This window comes from Doryrhamphus excisus, chromosome 2, assembly GCF_030265055.1.
Source record: "Doryrhamphus excisus isolate RoL2022-K1 chromosome 2, RoL_Dexc_1.0, whole genome shotgun sequence".
NCBI lineage: Eukaryota > Metazoa > Chordata > Actinopteri > Syngnathiformes > Syngnathidae > Doryrhamphus > Doryrhamphus excisus.
The window spans coordinates 6,264,614-6,279,294 of NC_080467.1; the positions used below are offsets into that span (position 1 = coordinate 6,264,614).

A 14,681-nucleotide genomic window follows, 5' to 3' on the forward strand; every position below is an offset into this window, starting at 1 on the left:
TACAGGTACATCATTTCAGTTGTTTTTTTTAGTATAGGTACATCAATTCAGTTGTTTTTTTTAGTATAGGTACACCAATTCAGTTGTTGTTGTTTTTTAGTATACTATGTATGTACATCAATTCAGTTGTTTTTTTTTTAATATAGGTACATATATTCAGTTGTTTTTGTTAGTATATGTACAATATCAATTTAGTTGTTTTTTTAAACAACTAAATTCATCTCACGAGATCTTGTGACAGCTCTCGGTTTTAAAGCAACCTTTAGCTCGCCATTGACAAAATGGTTTATCATCATTGACTAAAACAACACTGATTGAGAAGCGTAAAATGAAAGCAAATGCCATTTCAAAATGATGAGGTCCGGCTCCGTCACCCATCTGGATGTGACATCTACTACGCCGGGAGCTAAATAGCTAGTCGGCGACATAAAAAAGGGTAAATTCTGCCCCTGGCATTTTGGCCGAAGCCTGGACATGCTACAGGTGGACAGCGGAAGAACAGGAAGTGGGAAGTTAGCAATACTGCTGCTGAGCTTCAGCTAATTGGCTTAGAAGCTTTGAAGCTGCTACTTAACTGAGCAACTTCAAGACCACTTCCAAATGTCATGCATACTCACCAATGAATAACCATTTGAACTGAAGTCTAGAAATAATGTGAATGATGTCACTTCCTGATCTGCTCTCTCCCTGTCCATCATGCGCCGCATGGAATGCAGCTTTGCTACTTTGTTATTCTAGCTTTATCTTCTTCACCTTTATTGCCGCGTGCTTCCTGGGTCTGCTGTCCGAACAGGAAATCCCACTTGGCTTGGGCGATTTTTTGTGATCTTGAAGACGGACTCACGGCTTCACATCTGTCAGACTGCGGGATGACAAAGGTTGAGGGAGAAGTAAAAAATGAAGTTGTGTCGATGTAGATTCTCAATCAGGAAGTAGACTTCAACAAATAGCACTGGTAAGAGTTTTAGCAAATGTTTGAATGAGACGACACAAAGAAGTTAGCTTGGTGAGCACTCTGGTGGTCTTAAGATCACGACTCCTGCTCCCAGTCAGCCAACCTGGATCCTTAGGCAGTATCTGGTCTGCACTGGTTTGAGACCCACCAACCTTGCTGTCAGCCTGAGCGTCCTCTTTCCGGGTCTTGGACGAACCCAGAACCGATTTGCTGTGCTCCTGTATTGCTTTATCGTCGTTCTTTTGGCAACGTTCTTCTTTGGCTCTAGAATGAAACCTTCTAGATTTGTCCTTACAGGCTTCCATGCTGTCTTGGACTGGACTGATCTTCCTTCGTTCCTGGTGTGAGGAGGTACAACTCAAAGATGAAGAAGCCTCAGATATTCTGTGGGAGCTATCAAGTTTCTTGTAGTCCAAGCATGGAGGTTTGTGGTCTCCAGCGGAGTGTTGCCGTTTGTCTTTTGAACTGTGTTCCTGGTGTGAATTTAAGATGAGAGACCTCTCAGGTAAGCTGAGCTGATCCAAGACAGGTGAGACATATCCTGGTCGGATTTGAGATTTGCATTTGTCCATTTTTTGTCTCGGACTGACTGACAGCTCCTCTTGTAGACCGGAATACGGCTGGGATGTTCTGAAGAATTTACCTCCGATATTTGGACTGACTGATCTCAGTGACTCAGTCTGGGACGGTGTCGGAGAAGGAGTTTGCCGTCCCACAGAAATCTCAGCAGATGTCATGGCAGAGGAGCTTCTCCCGCCGTTACCAGCACTGGTCACATGACTGCTTTTGTTCCTTGGGACCTCATGCTGGATATCTGTAGGTCTTCCAGCAGGTAAAGGAGCGTGGAATCTGCTGCACATTCTGGGACTGTTTTCCCTCGACCAGGATGACTGATTCTGCGGAGGGTTGCAAGAATGCAGTCTTGGAGTTGAAGATACCGCGTGGGACGGAAAGCCAGTGTGTGCGCACAGATGATCAGTAGCGGGGCTTCTCGGCAATCCATTGACGGACTTCTGACAAACTCTCCTGTCGAGGTCTCGGAGATGAGAATTGGACGGCAAGGTGAGCGTGATGCGTGGCTGGACGGGTGATTCTTCCCATGAGTGACAGGTAGGTGACATATAGTTTCGCGGTAATGTTGGGCTGTTGTTCTCTTGGCTGCGACTTGAATAGCGACGCCTCAGTTCCGGCGATCCGAACTCCTCCAAGGCCCGATGTGTGGCATCTCTTGCTACCACCTCTCGATGCAGGAAAGGTGAGCCGTGTGGGGAGCAAAGTTCACCCTGTCCGGCCCGAGCACTGAACCCAACTGGATCACTTAGTCTCTTCCTGAGGTGGGCGGGCACAAACTGCTCCTCCCTTCGGTTACCTTTGGCCTCGATTTGGCACAAAGAAGGACAACGGCCGCCCATCATATGAACATTTGATTTCTCAATATAGCCAAAGGTCACCACTGATGTCTTCCTTTCCTGTTCTTCTGAATCTAAGACCTCACAGGTCCTGCGGCCGCAAGTGGGTGTAGAAGATGGAGTAAGTCTCCCAAAAGACGACTGAGGTAAGTTGGTAAGCTCCCGTCTCTGATAGGGATACACATCCGATGAAGACGTGGGTGCTGTTGAGCAGCTAGGACCTGGACTGGTTCCTGCACACGTGAGCACTTGAAGCAAATCTTCAAAACTGTTTGGTAACATATCTTCATGGTGGACGTGAGCACAGGACTCCATGGCGTCGGCGTGTTGACCCTGAGGGCTGACTGAGTGCCTCGAAGATGAGTTAGAGGGAGACGAGCTGTGGCATCCGTCCAGCATTCTGCGCTGGGTGAGCGGGGAAAGGTCTGGACTCCGGTTGGGGCTGGAATGGATGGAGCTCCTTTGAGAGTGAGGGAGAACATCTGGGCACTGAAGGATCAGGTGATTGCTTCCATCATTTCCAATTCCATGAGTCCTCCCATCTTCCTCAGGCACAGACCTCACTTCGACATACAGGTGAAGGACTTTGCCTGCTTGGGACATGTTGGCACCTTTGCCAACCAAATTCCCCAAAATATCCTTATTCTCAGGACTTTTGCTGATGTTCCTACTGGTCTCCAGTGAATTCCCGAGGGCTTGGATGCAGGTCGGAGGTGCAACTGGAGCACCACGACTGTTTGCCTGGCATTTCTTCAATCTGCAGTGAAAAGCAGACACAAGAAAAGCATCAACACAAATGATGACATAACAAAGATGGATGCCTTGATTGGCCGCAAAACCAAAACAGACAAGACTTCAAAGCTTTCACTGATCAAAGGTAAGACACAAACTCTAAAGACAGCAAAGTCAAGGGCTTCTAAACTTGCGTTCTTGGGTTCTACTCGTCAATCAGTCAATCACTGTGTGATCACTTTGGAGGCTGGAGTGCTTCAAGTGGACATGCCAGAAATGGTAATGGTAATGGTTTTATTTCATTTCAACATTCATCAGATTACAATTGAAAGCATCTGGCTGATAGTTTGCAAATTGATGTTTGTCACCATTTTAAAAAATTGGAACAACTTTAGCCGTTTTCATTTCTTGGGGAAATCTTCCGGTCTTAAAAGATAAATTACTGATGTACATCAGCGGTTCTGCGATCTCGTTGACTACCGTTTTTATAGTGTCTGTTTTTATAGGGGTCAATACCGGGGCCAAAATATGGGGTAATAACTATAAAAGCAATCTTCACTCACTAAATGTACTGCAAAAAAGGTCAGTAAGGATAATTCATAATGCCGCCTACAGAGAACATACTAACTCCTTATTTCTAAAATCACAAATACTTCAACTTGCTGATATAGTTCATCTTCAAACAGCTAAAATAATGCATAAGGCTAAAAATAACCCATTAGCTAAAAATTTCATCCAATACTTAGAAATATGATCTCAGGGAAGAACTAAATTTGAAACACTTATATGCTAGGACTACGTTAAAAAGCCATAGCATTTCAGTATGTGGAATCAAACTATGGAATGGATTGAGTAAGGACCTCAAACAATGCACAACGATGAGCCAATTCAAGAAACAATACAAGCAGTTGATGTTTGCTAAATACAAGGATGAAGAGTCTTGAACCAGTCATGATGTGCTATATATATCACTATATTGACACTTACTATGGTACCCATTATGTCATTGGATGGTCATATCACCTAGTACTTCGGTACGAGGTACATTATTAAAAAAAAACAAACCCAAAAACCTTAAACTGTATTATGGAAAGCAGGAAGTGAACAAATGTAACAGTTACTGATTGTAAAAGTACCAGATGGAGGGGTAGGATTTAATAAGCTTTGCTTCTTCCTACTCCTTTTGGACATGTGGAACTGTGAACTGATGTGAACTGAATGTGATGCATTCAATTGTAATCTGATCTTGTAATCTGATGTTGATTATTTCCTTTTTTGTTATATCTGTCAGAAACATAGAATTAGGATTCCTTTCTATTGTTTCATTCCTTTCCTCACTTGTCCTTTGTTTCGGAATGCCTTCTTCTAGTTTAGGACCAATATTGGCAAAGTAGTTATTGAACTTTAACTGTCTCATCCATATCATTATTATAGGTGAAATACCACCACCATGAAATAATTAAGGTAGTCTGTCTTCTTGTTACTTTTCCTGATAATACTGTTTAGAATGCCCCAGGTTGCTGGAATAGTATTTTTGTGCTTGTCTAATAGTTGGCTGTAATATTCCTTCTTACACGCTCTTAGGATTGTAGTCAACGTATTTTTTATAAGTCTTATATGTTCTTTCTGATGTTGGCCAATGACGGGTTCCTGGCTGAGCTGCCAGACCTTCCAGCCCTATCAAGACACATTCTGGTGGTTTTAAAGGATCTTAGAGGGAATCAAAACTCTACTAGGTTTTGAATCACCTTATCAAAATCACAAACCTCTCAGGAATCATTAGACCTTAGCCTACTTAGAACTTCCCAGCATGGTGCAGGGAGCAGACTGGTCTATTCACATATGAGCGAAAGCAGCCTTAGACAAGTTCAGGTGAAAAACACGACATCAACGCTTGTCATCCAATGAATGATTGTTTGGACTACCTACACAACAAGACCCCACTGGGTCACTCGTTAGAAATTCCAACCATATGAAAGATTCTACTTCCAGCTTCAACTGCTTCCCTCACTAACACACTGATGGAAGATGACAGAGAGAAGCCACAGCCTCTTGGCTGACACCACCTGTCAATCAATGTTCAAATGATTGCTGGGCTTTATCCAATTAAAAGCCAAAAAGAGAACCTTGCTGTTATGTGACTAATTCAAAGAATAGCTAAATGCAAAATATACCTACTGCAAGTGAACGCAACACATCGTTGAACTTTGACCTCACTGTACTGCCTTCACACACATTCACAAACAATGAACTCTGACCTCACTGTACCGTCTCACAAACAAGTGAATCCAGGTCACTTTTGAGGACTGAAGGAGAGACCATTGCGATGCACACACACACACACACACACATACACACAGATAAGAAGACGCTTAGTCCTACTTTTCCTCAACACAAATAGAAAGCTAATAGGATTGTACACACACACACGCGCGCACGTGCGTGCACACACACACACACACACACACACACACACACACACAAGCACAGTAGCGCCACACATATGCTAAAAGGTGTATTGCTGCCAATGGAGATGTCACCTTACCTGTTTGTCCTCTGCTGCTGGTGGTGGTGTCCTCTGTGTTGCCGTGGTAACCCCCTCTTCCTCTTGCCGTCTCTCTGAACACTTGTTGTGTGCACGCCGTCGACTCATCGTGCCTCAGCTCCTCCTCTTCCTCCTTTTATCAATCGGCTCGGCCCTGCCTCTTTCCTCCGGGCGGCGTGCCAGCCAATCACGTCCACCGGTGCTTGTCCCTCCAGCCAATGAGAGGCAGTGCTGACACAAAGCCCGGGAGGAGGGTGGCCGTTTGGTGGGGGGGGGTGAGGTGAAGAGAGCAGACAGTAATTCCACCGTGGGCCGGTATGTTTAACGCACCTGCAGGTTCGGTTGTCTAGGCCACACCCCCAAGTGTGATGTCATACTGCATGAGGGTGTGGTCGCTGCCCCTACATGGGATGCCATGTTTCCCCTCCATGTTTCTCTTCCACGTTTCTCTCCATGTTTCCGTCTGTGTTTCCCCTCCTGGTTCCCTGGATGTTTCCCATCATTCTACCCGCAGACTGTCCTTGAAAGGGCATGGCCAACAGCTGAGCCAAACACTGAAGATAAACACGGACAACACCAACACCATCTTGGAGGGATGCACCATCATCAGAGTCTTTCCGGATTGCCTCCCAAAATGAGCCGTAAATGCAGCATAATCCCGACTTGCTCCAGCACAGTTCTATCCCAGTCCCAGACCGGGTCCGGGTACTGAACTTAGAGAAGCTGAAGTGCGAGCAGAAGCTTCATGTTTTGCATTTCGAGTTTCAAGTAAAAGGACTCTTAATTCAGTCCAAATGACTGTAAGTCCTACAACTAACTAGGATCGATACCATGTACCATCATGTACAGCAATAAACAGTAAGGTACCATCACGTGCAATAATGTACCATGCCATAACTGCTTTTCTGTTAAATAAATCAATACATTGAATAAATACTTCCTTTGGGTGGTCATCTGTGCTGCTTGCTGATCCCTCCAAACCCAAAACTCTCATTTTCTACGCACGTGAACACGTCTTGAGTTTTTAACCTAGTCAAGCTCAGACATGGACGCCGAATTCCATTGAAAAATGAATTGATTTCAAACTGGCAAGGACCGTGTTGGACCAGACTTGCTGTTTTCCTTCCAGACGGAACTTTTCACGAACGAGAAACACCCACGCTACAGTTCGGCTAGTCCACACCGAAAGGTGAAGCCCGTTTTCGGCTTCACTGACAACTTTGGCTCTGAATCGAGGAAGCGCAGAACAGGTCTAAATTGTTTTAACCGCTGCTTGATTATTTAAGGCTCTTTGCAGAAGCTCAATGACAACACAACAAGAACATATGCAGGACCAAACCAACACCCAAGGAACCTTACGAGTCCAGTTCTACTTCAAGGAGTTAGGCTTACCTCGGGAGCAGACAATGAGGACGCGGCGGCTCCGGGTGAGGACCAGCCTGTCGGTCCGTGTCACCGGTCCTACCGACAAGGGACCGGGAATCGGTACCGAAGGATCGGCGGCCCGCTCGGTTGTGTTACATGGCGGGAAGGGCGGAAGGTGGTGTGGTTAGTTTACCTTCTCCACGGTGACTCCGACTTCCGCGTCCAGCCTGTGACGTCACTGTGACGTAAGAAACAAGCACACGTGAATGTAGTCGTTCTATGTGAACTTTTTCTTATATAACACTCTTCGCTGGCTGGTAATTTTTTTTGACGTTGGAATAAGTTAATAAATTAATAACGGTAATTTTTTTATTGGACACTGAACGGAGTTTTTGGTTTTTAAGCATCTCCCTTGGTATGTCTTACCTGTTTTCGCCAGCAGGTGGCGTCATTATCAACACGATCCCAATCCTCTCCATTGAGTTTGAAACTGCTGTTCCTAGATTGTGATGAAAGTCGTTTCAGTGTTGGTAAGTTTGATTTTAGAGCTAAATTAACCTCAGTCACTTACTGTACACAAAAATTATTGACATAAAATACAGTATACAACACTAAACACAAGAATTACATGAGACAGTAATAACCTTTGTTGCTTTTATAGGATGGGGATAGCGTAGTGACCTGGCAGTTTTCCAGAGTTTAGTGAGTTCCTACTGTCTTTGAACATGACATGAGTCCATGTGGAGGATGGATGCATATAGGGACGACCCCCTCCTTGTCATCCTTACAAGCTTACAGTGCCATCTTTATCCTGAATGGCGGTCGTGACAGGCCAGTGTTGAGTTTAGCTGCACGCTAACTGGCCCTGGAGTGAGTCCCCTGTTAATGGCACCCCGTTTATGGCCCCAAATGAAATTTATTCATCTTTTATGTACGTTGTTTCAATGTTTGTTTGTGTTGCTCAACTTTTTTTTAATATTGTATGTCGCAGGGAAGTAATGAAATTCCAACATTTTAAATTGTTATGCTATTTCCATGCTGAAATCGGGGGCGTATTTACTCATTTTGGGCCCCAAGGCAAACCCGGTACTGCATTGGGGCCCTCCACATCCTGGTACCGCACTGACTAAAGGTCTTCAATGTGGCTATAGGTGCATAGTCATGTTGACATGTTGACACTCCCAAAAATCATTTGAAATATTCATGTTTATCATCTTCTAAATTAGTAGATTTTTTTTCATATTCATGATTAAATTATCCCATATCCTGAGCAAGATAAAGTCCTTCAAATCTCCCCAGGGGATTATTATTCAATCATCTCAATGTTTTTACTGTAATTGATAAGAACATGCCCTGTGATTGGCTGGCGACCAGTCCAGGGTGTACCCTGCCTTACGCCCGAAGACAGCTGGGATAGGCTCCAGCACCCCCCGCGACCCTCGTGAGGAAAAGCGGTAGAAAATGAATGAATGAATGAATGAATGATAAGAACATTGTAGTTTACCGCTTCAAAGGAATACTTGGGATTGTACTACAACAACAGTGACTTGCCCCCTCAATTGGTGCCGTGAGTTCAGTTCTGTGACCAGGAATGTACCTTTGCTTGGTTTGCGTCTTGGTAAGTCTAGATAAATGATATCCGGCATCTCCGTATGCCCCTTCACACACTCTCTCAACCAGTCCATCTGGTTCCAGGTGGGTCCTGGAGGCCACGCCCCCAGCAGTGAGTCTATACTCCGGCCAGAGGGAAGCAGGTGAGCTCACACGGGTCCTGGCTCGTATCCGCACGATGATGCTGACAGAGTTGGATTTTGAAAGACACTTGGACCAGCGTGGAGCTGTCTCCTGGATGAAGAACAACTGGTGAGAATGACTCCTTTTGACTCCTTTGACTGAAGAACTGAAATCAACTTCAGTGCCGTCATGGCCATTCTGATGATCAGCACACGTCAGGGCAGTTTTATTCCATCACTTTCTTTTCTGGTTTGGGATTCTTCATTTTTCTTTGGATGAGAGAAGTGTGTAAAGAAAAGAAAAGTTCAGAGTGATTGTGTCATCGCACAATCAGTCAATCTAGGAATGTGTGTGACTTCATATTTGGTCTATCCAGGTGAGGCCACGCCCACGTGTGACCTAGCCAACCATTCATTCATTCATTCATTCATTCATTTTCTACCGCTTTTACTCACGAGGGTCGCGGGGGTGCTGGAGCCTATCCCAGCTGTCTTCGGGCGAGAGGCGGGGTACACCTTGGACTGGTCGCCAGCCAACAGGGGACATATAGACAAACAACCATTCACACTCACATTCATACCTATGGACAATTTGGAGTGGCCAATTAACCTAGCATGTTTTTGGAATGTGGGAGGAAACCGGAGTACCCGGAGAAAACCCACGCATGCACGGGGAGAACATGCAAACTCCACACAGAGAGATGGCCGAGGGTGGAATTGAACCCTAGTCTCCTAGCTGTGAGGTCTGCGCGCTAACCACTGAACCACCGTGCCTCCCCCTAGCCAACCAATCAGAGCGAAAAAAAAGTACAACATTTTACAATATCATCATCATGCGTGTGAAGACACACACATGCACACGCCAGGACTTGAACCCGAAAGAGTATCTAACAGCACTGGGCTTTGAACTCATTGTCCAGCGCAGCTCTTAAGGCATCAGGGAGTGAGGTTTACGCAATAAACGATTACACACGCAAACACACACACACACGGCAATGCCCCACTTTTGCTACGGTTCTGATACTTCGATCTCTGTGAAAGTGGCTCAAGTGTGCGTTGGGTCCCTTGCAGGGGCGCAGCATTCGTACTCAGCGCCGTGTACGCCGCCCTGGTGTTTGGAGGGCAGCACTACATGAGGTTCCGCCCGAAGATGAACCTGAGGGGACCGTTGGCTGTGTGGTCACTTGCCCTAGCCCTCTTCAGGTCAGAGTTCAAGTCTGTTTTAGCAACATTCATCTCCATGGTGACAGTGACTGAGTAGGAGGTACTGTAAAGAATGATCACATGGCCTTGAGCGACCAATCACATGCCGTTTCTTTGGTTCTGTGTGTACAGCATCATGGGTGCCATTCGGACGGGTTCCGTTATGCTTCACATCCTGAGCAGCGGTGGATTCCGGCGTTCCGTGTGTGACCAGATCTTCTATAACGGACCCGTGACCAAGTTCTGGGCTTACGCCTTCATGCTGAGCAAGGTGCCCGAGCTGGGTGAGTCCCACTTCCTGTTTGCATGTCTGCCATCAGCCACGTAATCACGAATACTGCACATGTGACGTGTGTGTTGTCAGGTGACACGTTCTTCATTGTGCTGAGAAAGCAGCGCCTCCTCTTCCTGCACTGGTACCATCACATCACGGTGCTGCTCTACTCCTGGTACTCCTACAAAGACATGGTGGCGGGCGGCGGCTGGTTCATGACCATCAACTACACGGTGCACGCGCTCATGTACAGTTACTATGCCGCACGTGCCGCCGGTTTGCGTGTGCCTCGCGTTGTGGCCGTGGTGGTCACGTGCGCTCAGTTGGCGCAGATGGTAGCGGGCCTCGCGGTGATTGGGCTGGTGTACCGCTGGATGCAAAATGGCGACTGCCCCTCCCACCTGGTCAACATCGCTTGTGGGGCACTCATGTACCTCAGCTACCTGCTGCTCTTCTCCCACTTCTTCTATCGCTCATACCTTCAGCCTCGCAGGTGCGGCAAGGCCGAGTAGGCGGTGCTGAAGGCATGGATTGGTGAAAACGACAAAGCATCCTGGGACATGAGTAATGTTAGTCACTTCCTGTCATTTCTTGTCTTTTACATTCACTTCCTGTGTGTTTCATAGAAGAACTTTTATTTTGGACCACACCATAAATCAACCAAATGTTGCAACATATCGATTAGCTTAGCATGCTTAACTCAGAGACAACGTTAGCAACATTTATAGTCGGTGCGTCATGTTAGCGCATATTTTCCCAGACGATAGGGGGCGGTGTAGTACATCTACAGCATGTGTACAACAATATACTAGATTAGAAGTAGAAAGCGTTTGAGCTTCAAACTTCTTCTCAGTGTTTGATAAAGGATGATAGCCAACCCGTCTCTTTAAGAATTGGTGGTGCATTCATGCTCCTCCTGGATCTTTCCCTTTAGCGTCCTTCCTTGCCTTCACATATCGGTCGCTTAAATTTCTCCAACTTTCTTTTACTGCCTCCTCGTATCTTCCAAGCAGCGATTTCTCTCCAATAATTATTGACAATCTGTTGATATCGGAGATCTTTATGAGCCCAATCATTAAGATGTCTGTATTTTCCAACCTTGCTCATCCACAAAGTTGGAAGATTTCCAAGGTGCATGGAGGGGCGTGGTTGCAAAAGTTGCAAAAGTGACCTAACTTGGCGAATACGTGAAGCATAATCCCAGCTTCTCCCTTTGTTCACTGGAGACCAAGGAAGCTAACCAGCTAAATAGTCAGTGGGAGTTGTGGTTGCTCACTGGCTTGTCTCAAACGCTGCCCCCGATGCTTTGCCAGAGAATTGCACGCCTCAACAGATGAAAGACGGCACTGGAGGGGTCGGTGTGGGGGCGGGGTTATATTGGAGGGGTTGGCGTTGGAAGGAACGGCAAGTGATGACGCAGAAGCATAAACCAGGTTTAGGGCCCGTGGCAGACAGAAGTAGAACATAGTAGCAGTAGTAGTAGCAGTAGTATTAGTAGTAGTAGTGATGATTGACAGGGGTACCCCATTTCACAGAGCCCCAGATCGTTGGGGGCAGTCAAACTAACTCTATGAATTGTCCTCCAGTGACTTTACTGATCATTTAATGCCCCTGCTGTTTGCCTGCCATGTTGCCATGGGAACACGATGCCTCCTGTTTTCAAAAGACAAATGATGGCTCCGTGCTGGATATGTCTTCAAGAGTTTCTTCTGATTGTTTGTGACTTTGTGTGATGAGCAGGTTCATTAATGATCAATGATACAACATTGCTTTGTTCGGGTTTCATGTGTACACAGCAAATGTCAATCAATCAATCAATCAATGTACATGTCAGGGTTGCACCTGGCCCATGTCCTTCCAGCTCTTCCATACCAGCAGGTCTCGACTCTTCGCTATGGCAACCAGGCAGCGAGGTAACCTGAGGCCGTTAAACTGGCCGACGCCGTCGTCCCGTCCCATGGCCAGCAGCATGGTCACGTTGCCTAGCAACAGAGACCAATCAGACCAAGTGACGCCACACAATGGAGAGAGGCGGCATTTACCTGTGCGGTACGAGGTCAGCGGCTTCCCGCTCACACTTTTGATGATGTTGTCGACTGCGACGCCAGCGTGCAGCCCGGCCAGGTACGCCGTTTTGGGTTCTGGCACGTCGGTGCAGTCACCCACGGCGTAAATGTTGGAGAAGGCTTCCACCTGCAGATGCTGGTTGACCCTCAGAGCGCCATTTTGTGCCAAACTTCCAGCTGGGGTCAAGACAAGAGAAGACAAGTTTCCTGGGAGTCCAGTGTGCTGTGTGGTGTGCTGCTTTGGACTCACCGAAGTTGGACACGTAGGCGGCTGAGTTGACCTTCAGTCCGCTGCAGTTGATGATCAGGTCCGTGGTCAGTATGGTTCCGTTCTCCGTGGTGACCTCCATGTTCTTCTGAGTCACATTTAAAGTCAGGCTGGAGAGGTTGGACACTTTCTGACCCAGCAGGAGCTCCACTCCTTTTTCCAGAAGAACCTCCTTGGCCTGGCGCCGCACGCTGGTCAGGAGGTCCGGGTCAGCTAGGCCGACTCGGGCGTGGACCAGAACCACCTGATGAAACCACTAATGTTATATCAGATGCCTTTTTGCAAAGTGGTGACTTTCGAGATAAAGAAGTCGGCTGAGTCTGCCCTCACCTTCTTTTGTGGATATTCTGTCTTGATCTCAGCCGCCATCTCCACGCCGGTCGAGCCTCCGCCCACCACCAGCACGGAGTCAGCGATCTGAATCTGATACACACACGCACACACACATGCTAAGCTAATGTTATAATAGTCTTTTTTGCACGCACAAACACACCTGCTTGACAAAGTCCTCGTAAGCCTGAATGGCGTTCTCATACGACGCCACCGTGTTGAACTTCCCGGGAAAAGGCCCATCAGTTCCCGTGCACAGGATGAGGTGTGAAAAGCGGACTTCCTGCAGCACAGTACACGGTCATGAATCTTTAGGTGTTGGGGTGTAACGGGGTGCTACACACTACAGGTGGTACCCTCCCTCCTTGCAGGACCACCACTTGGCGCTCAGTGTCGACTCGCTCCACCCGACCCTGAAGAAAACTGTCTCCGAATGTGTCAGCGTACGGGATGAAGGTCCTCCGGGAAAATCCTGAGCAGGGTCACAGGTGAGTTTTAGATTCTAGCTTTAGGACATCCACTGGACATGATGACGATACCAACAAGAGGAGGAATAGTACCTGGCTGCACGGACGCTCTTAAGGCAGCCACGTTGTGATGGAAGGCGTCCCGCATGTCAATCAAAGTGAAGCTCATGCCTCCATGCTTCAGCTGCTGGGCTGCTGCTATGCCCCCAAAGCCCCCGCCCACCACCACCACGTGCACGCCCTCCACTGAAGAGTTCTGAGCGCCCATCCCTGCATGCGCGCGCACAAACTGAGAAGGAGGCTTTAGGTTATGTCAGGGGCATTTAGCCTTGACTTTTTATTGTGCAAAGCAGACATTAGTCGCTGAAAGACGGACATAATCACACATGATGATAATTTGCGTGCTTACACCAAATCACTTTGCTCGAATACATTCGTGTATATGTTTCGCTGCACTGTTTGCACTCCAGAGCCAATTTTTCGCCGCATTTTACGCACTACTTCCGGGATGCTAGAAGCTAGCCGGCGAGCTGAAGCGGAATTGTCGAGTTTCAGGAGTGCTTTAACGCTGATATCAGTATAAATTGTGGCCGTATACGGCCTTTCTTCTCTAATTTTACAGAGCTACTTCCAAACACGCTTGTTTACGCCATCTCTCTAAGGCGGGGCCGACAACCGGATGTGGCGTAAAACCTAGCAACAAAGTAGCACCAAAGCGACAGTAAATGTGTACTCAACTCTGGCTTTTCTGCGCTTTCTACTTAAATCCCACAGTTGACCCTTTAAATATGACGAAATCAACGAAATAAATGTTAGGTTTTCATAGAATGACAGCAAAAACTCACCAACTGCGGTTGTACAAGTTTGTTGCCTGACTTTTCAAATTGCAACAGTCATGCACCCTCAGGACTTCTCTCAGTGGCTGCCCACCAATCACGTCATCCCGCCCACCGGATAGGGCGGGCTCTTGTCATGCCTTTACTGTGTGGCATTAGACAGTTTAATGTAAATATATTATACAGCAAATATAATGCACAACAACCCCGTTTACTCGCATTAACATAAATGTTTAATGCGTTTAAAACAAACTGTCAACACCACGATAGTCAATTATGATGCTCACTCCAGTGGTGGAAACCTGCATTGCAACACTTTATAGCAAACTGTAAACTAGCCGAATAGCGGAAGTTTAGAAAATATAAGAGTCTACATTTAACACAAAAAAGAAGGTGAATGATGACGAGTGACTGCATTTCACGATTATGTAAACAAATTATGTGAAGGGTGGTGCTTTGTCACCAAAACACTGCGATACGGTGCTTCGGCATCCTACT

At 46.8% G+C, this 14,681-nt stretch overlaps 3 protein-coding genes across 9 annotated transcripts in view; 1 reads left to right on the forward strand and 2 right to left on the reverse strand.

The window, feature by feature from the left end:
- psda (pleckstrin and Sec7 domain containing a) overlaps positions 1-7,585 on the reverse strand; it is a 17,992-nt gene extending 10,407 nt beyond the window's left edge. Inside the window, exons 1-4 of one of the 3 annotated variants that reach the window (XM_058059142.1) lie at positions 7,433-7,585; positions 7,034-7,244; positions 1,108-3,121; positions 754-862 (exon numbers count right to left, since the gene is read on the reverse strand). In XM_058059142.1, coding sequence (XP_057915125.1) covers positions 754-862; positions 1,108-2,967 — 1,969 coding nt within the window. In that variant the 5' untranslated portion in view covers positions 2,968-3,121; positions 7,034-7,244; positions 7,433-7,585. Of the gene's footprint in view, positions 1-753; positions 863-1,107; positions 3,122-5,641; positions 6,955-7,033; positions 7,245-7,432 lie in introns of those variants that run through there. The other 2 variants (XM_058059133.1, XM_058059149.1) reach the window with 2 other exon arrangements.
- Positions 904-12,956, forward strand: LOC131108422 (elongation of very long chain fatty acids protein 6-like). Of its 4 annotated transcripts, XM_058059367.1 has the most exons (6): positions 928-3,375; positions 7,449-7,536; positions 8,702-8,869; positions 9,811-9,942; positions 10,075-10,226; positions 10,307-12,948. In XM_058059367.1, exons 3-6 carry the CDS (start codon positions 8,796-8,798, stop codon positions 10,726-10,728), a joined length of 780 nt encoding a protein of 259 aa, XP_057915350.1. In that variant the 5' UTR covers positions 928-3,375; positions 7,449-7,536; positions 8,702-8,795; the 3' UTR covers positions 10,729-12,948. The 4 variants fall into 4 exon arrangements, with proteins under 4 accessions (XP_057915358.1, XP_057915350.1, XP_057915343.1 ...); XM_058059360.1 differs by lacking the exon at positions 7,449-7,536 and having other exon boundaries at positions 928-3,381; XM_058059353.1 differs by lacking the exon at positions 7,449-7,536.
- Positions 10,835-14,563, reverse strand: aifm2 (apoptosis inducing factor mitochondria associated 2). Of its 2 annotated transcripts, XM_058059339.1 has the most exons (8): positions 14,193-14,562; positions 13,441-13,636; positions 13,237-13,352; positions 13,044-13,163; positions 12,881-12,973; positions 12,533-12,794; positions 12,259-12,459; positions 10,835-12,198 (listed from the first exon to the last, which is right to left on the reverse strand). In XM_058059339.1, exons 2-8 carry the CDS (start codon positions 13,613-13,615, stop codon positions 12,047-12,049), a joined length of 1,119 nt encoding a protein of 372 aa, XP_057915322.1. In that variant the 5' UTR covers positions 13,616-13,636; positions 14,193-14,562; the 3' UTR covers positions 10,835-12,046. The 2 variants fall into 2 exon arrangements, with proteins under 2 accessions (XP_057915322.1, XP_057915312.1); XM_058059329.1 differs by having other exon boundaries at positions 13,441-14,563.
- Positions 14,564-14,681: the final 118 nt, after the last annotated feature.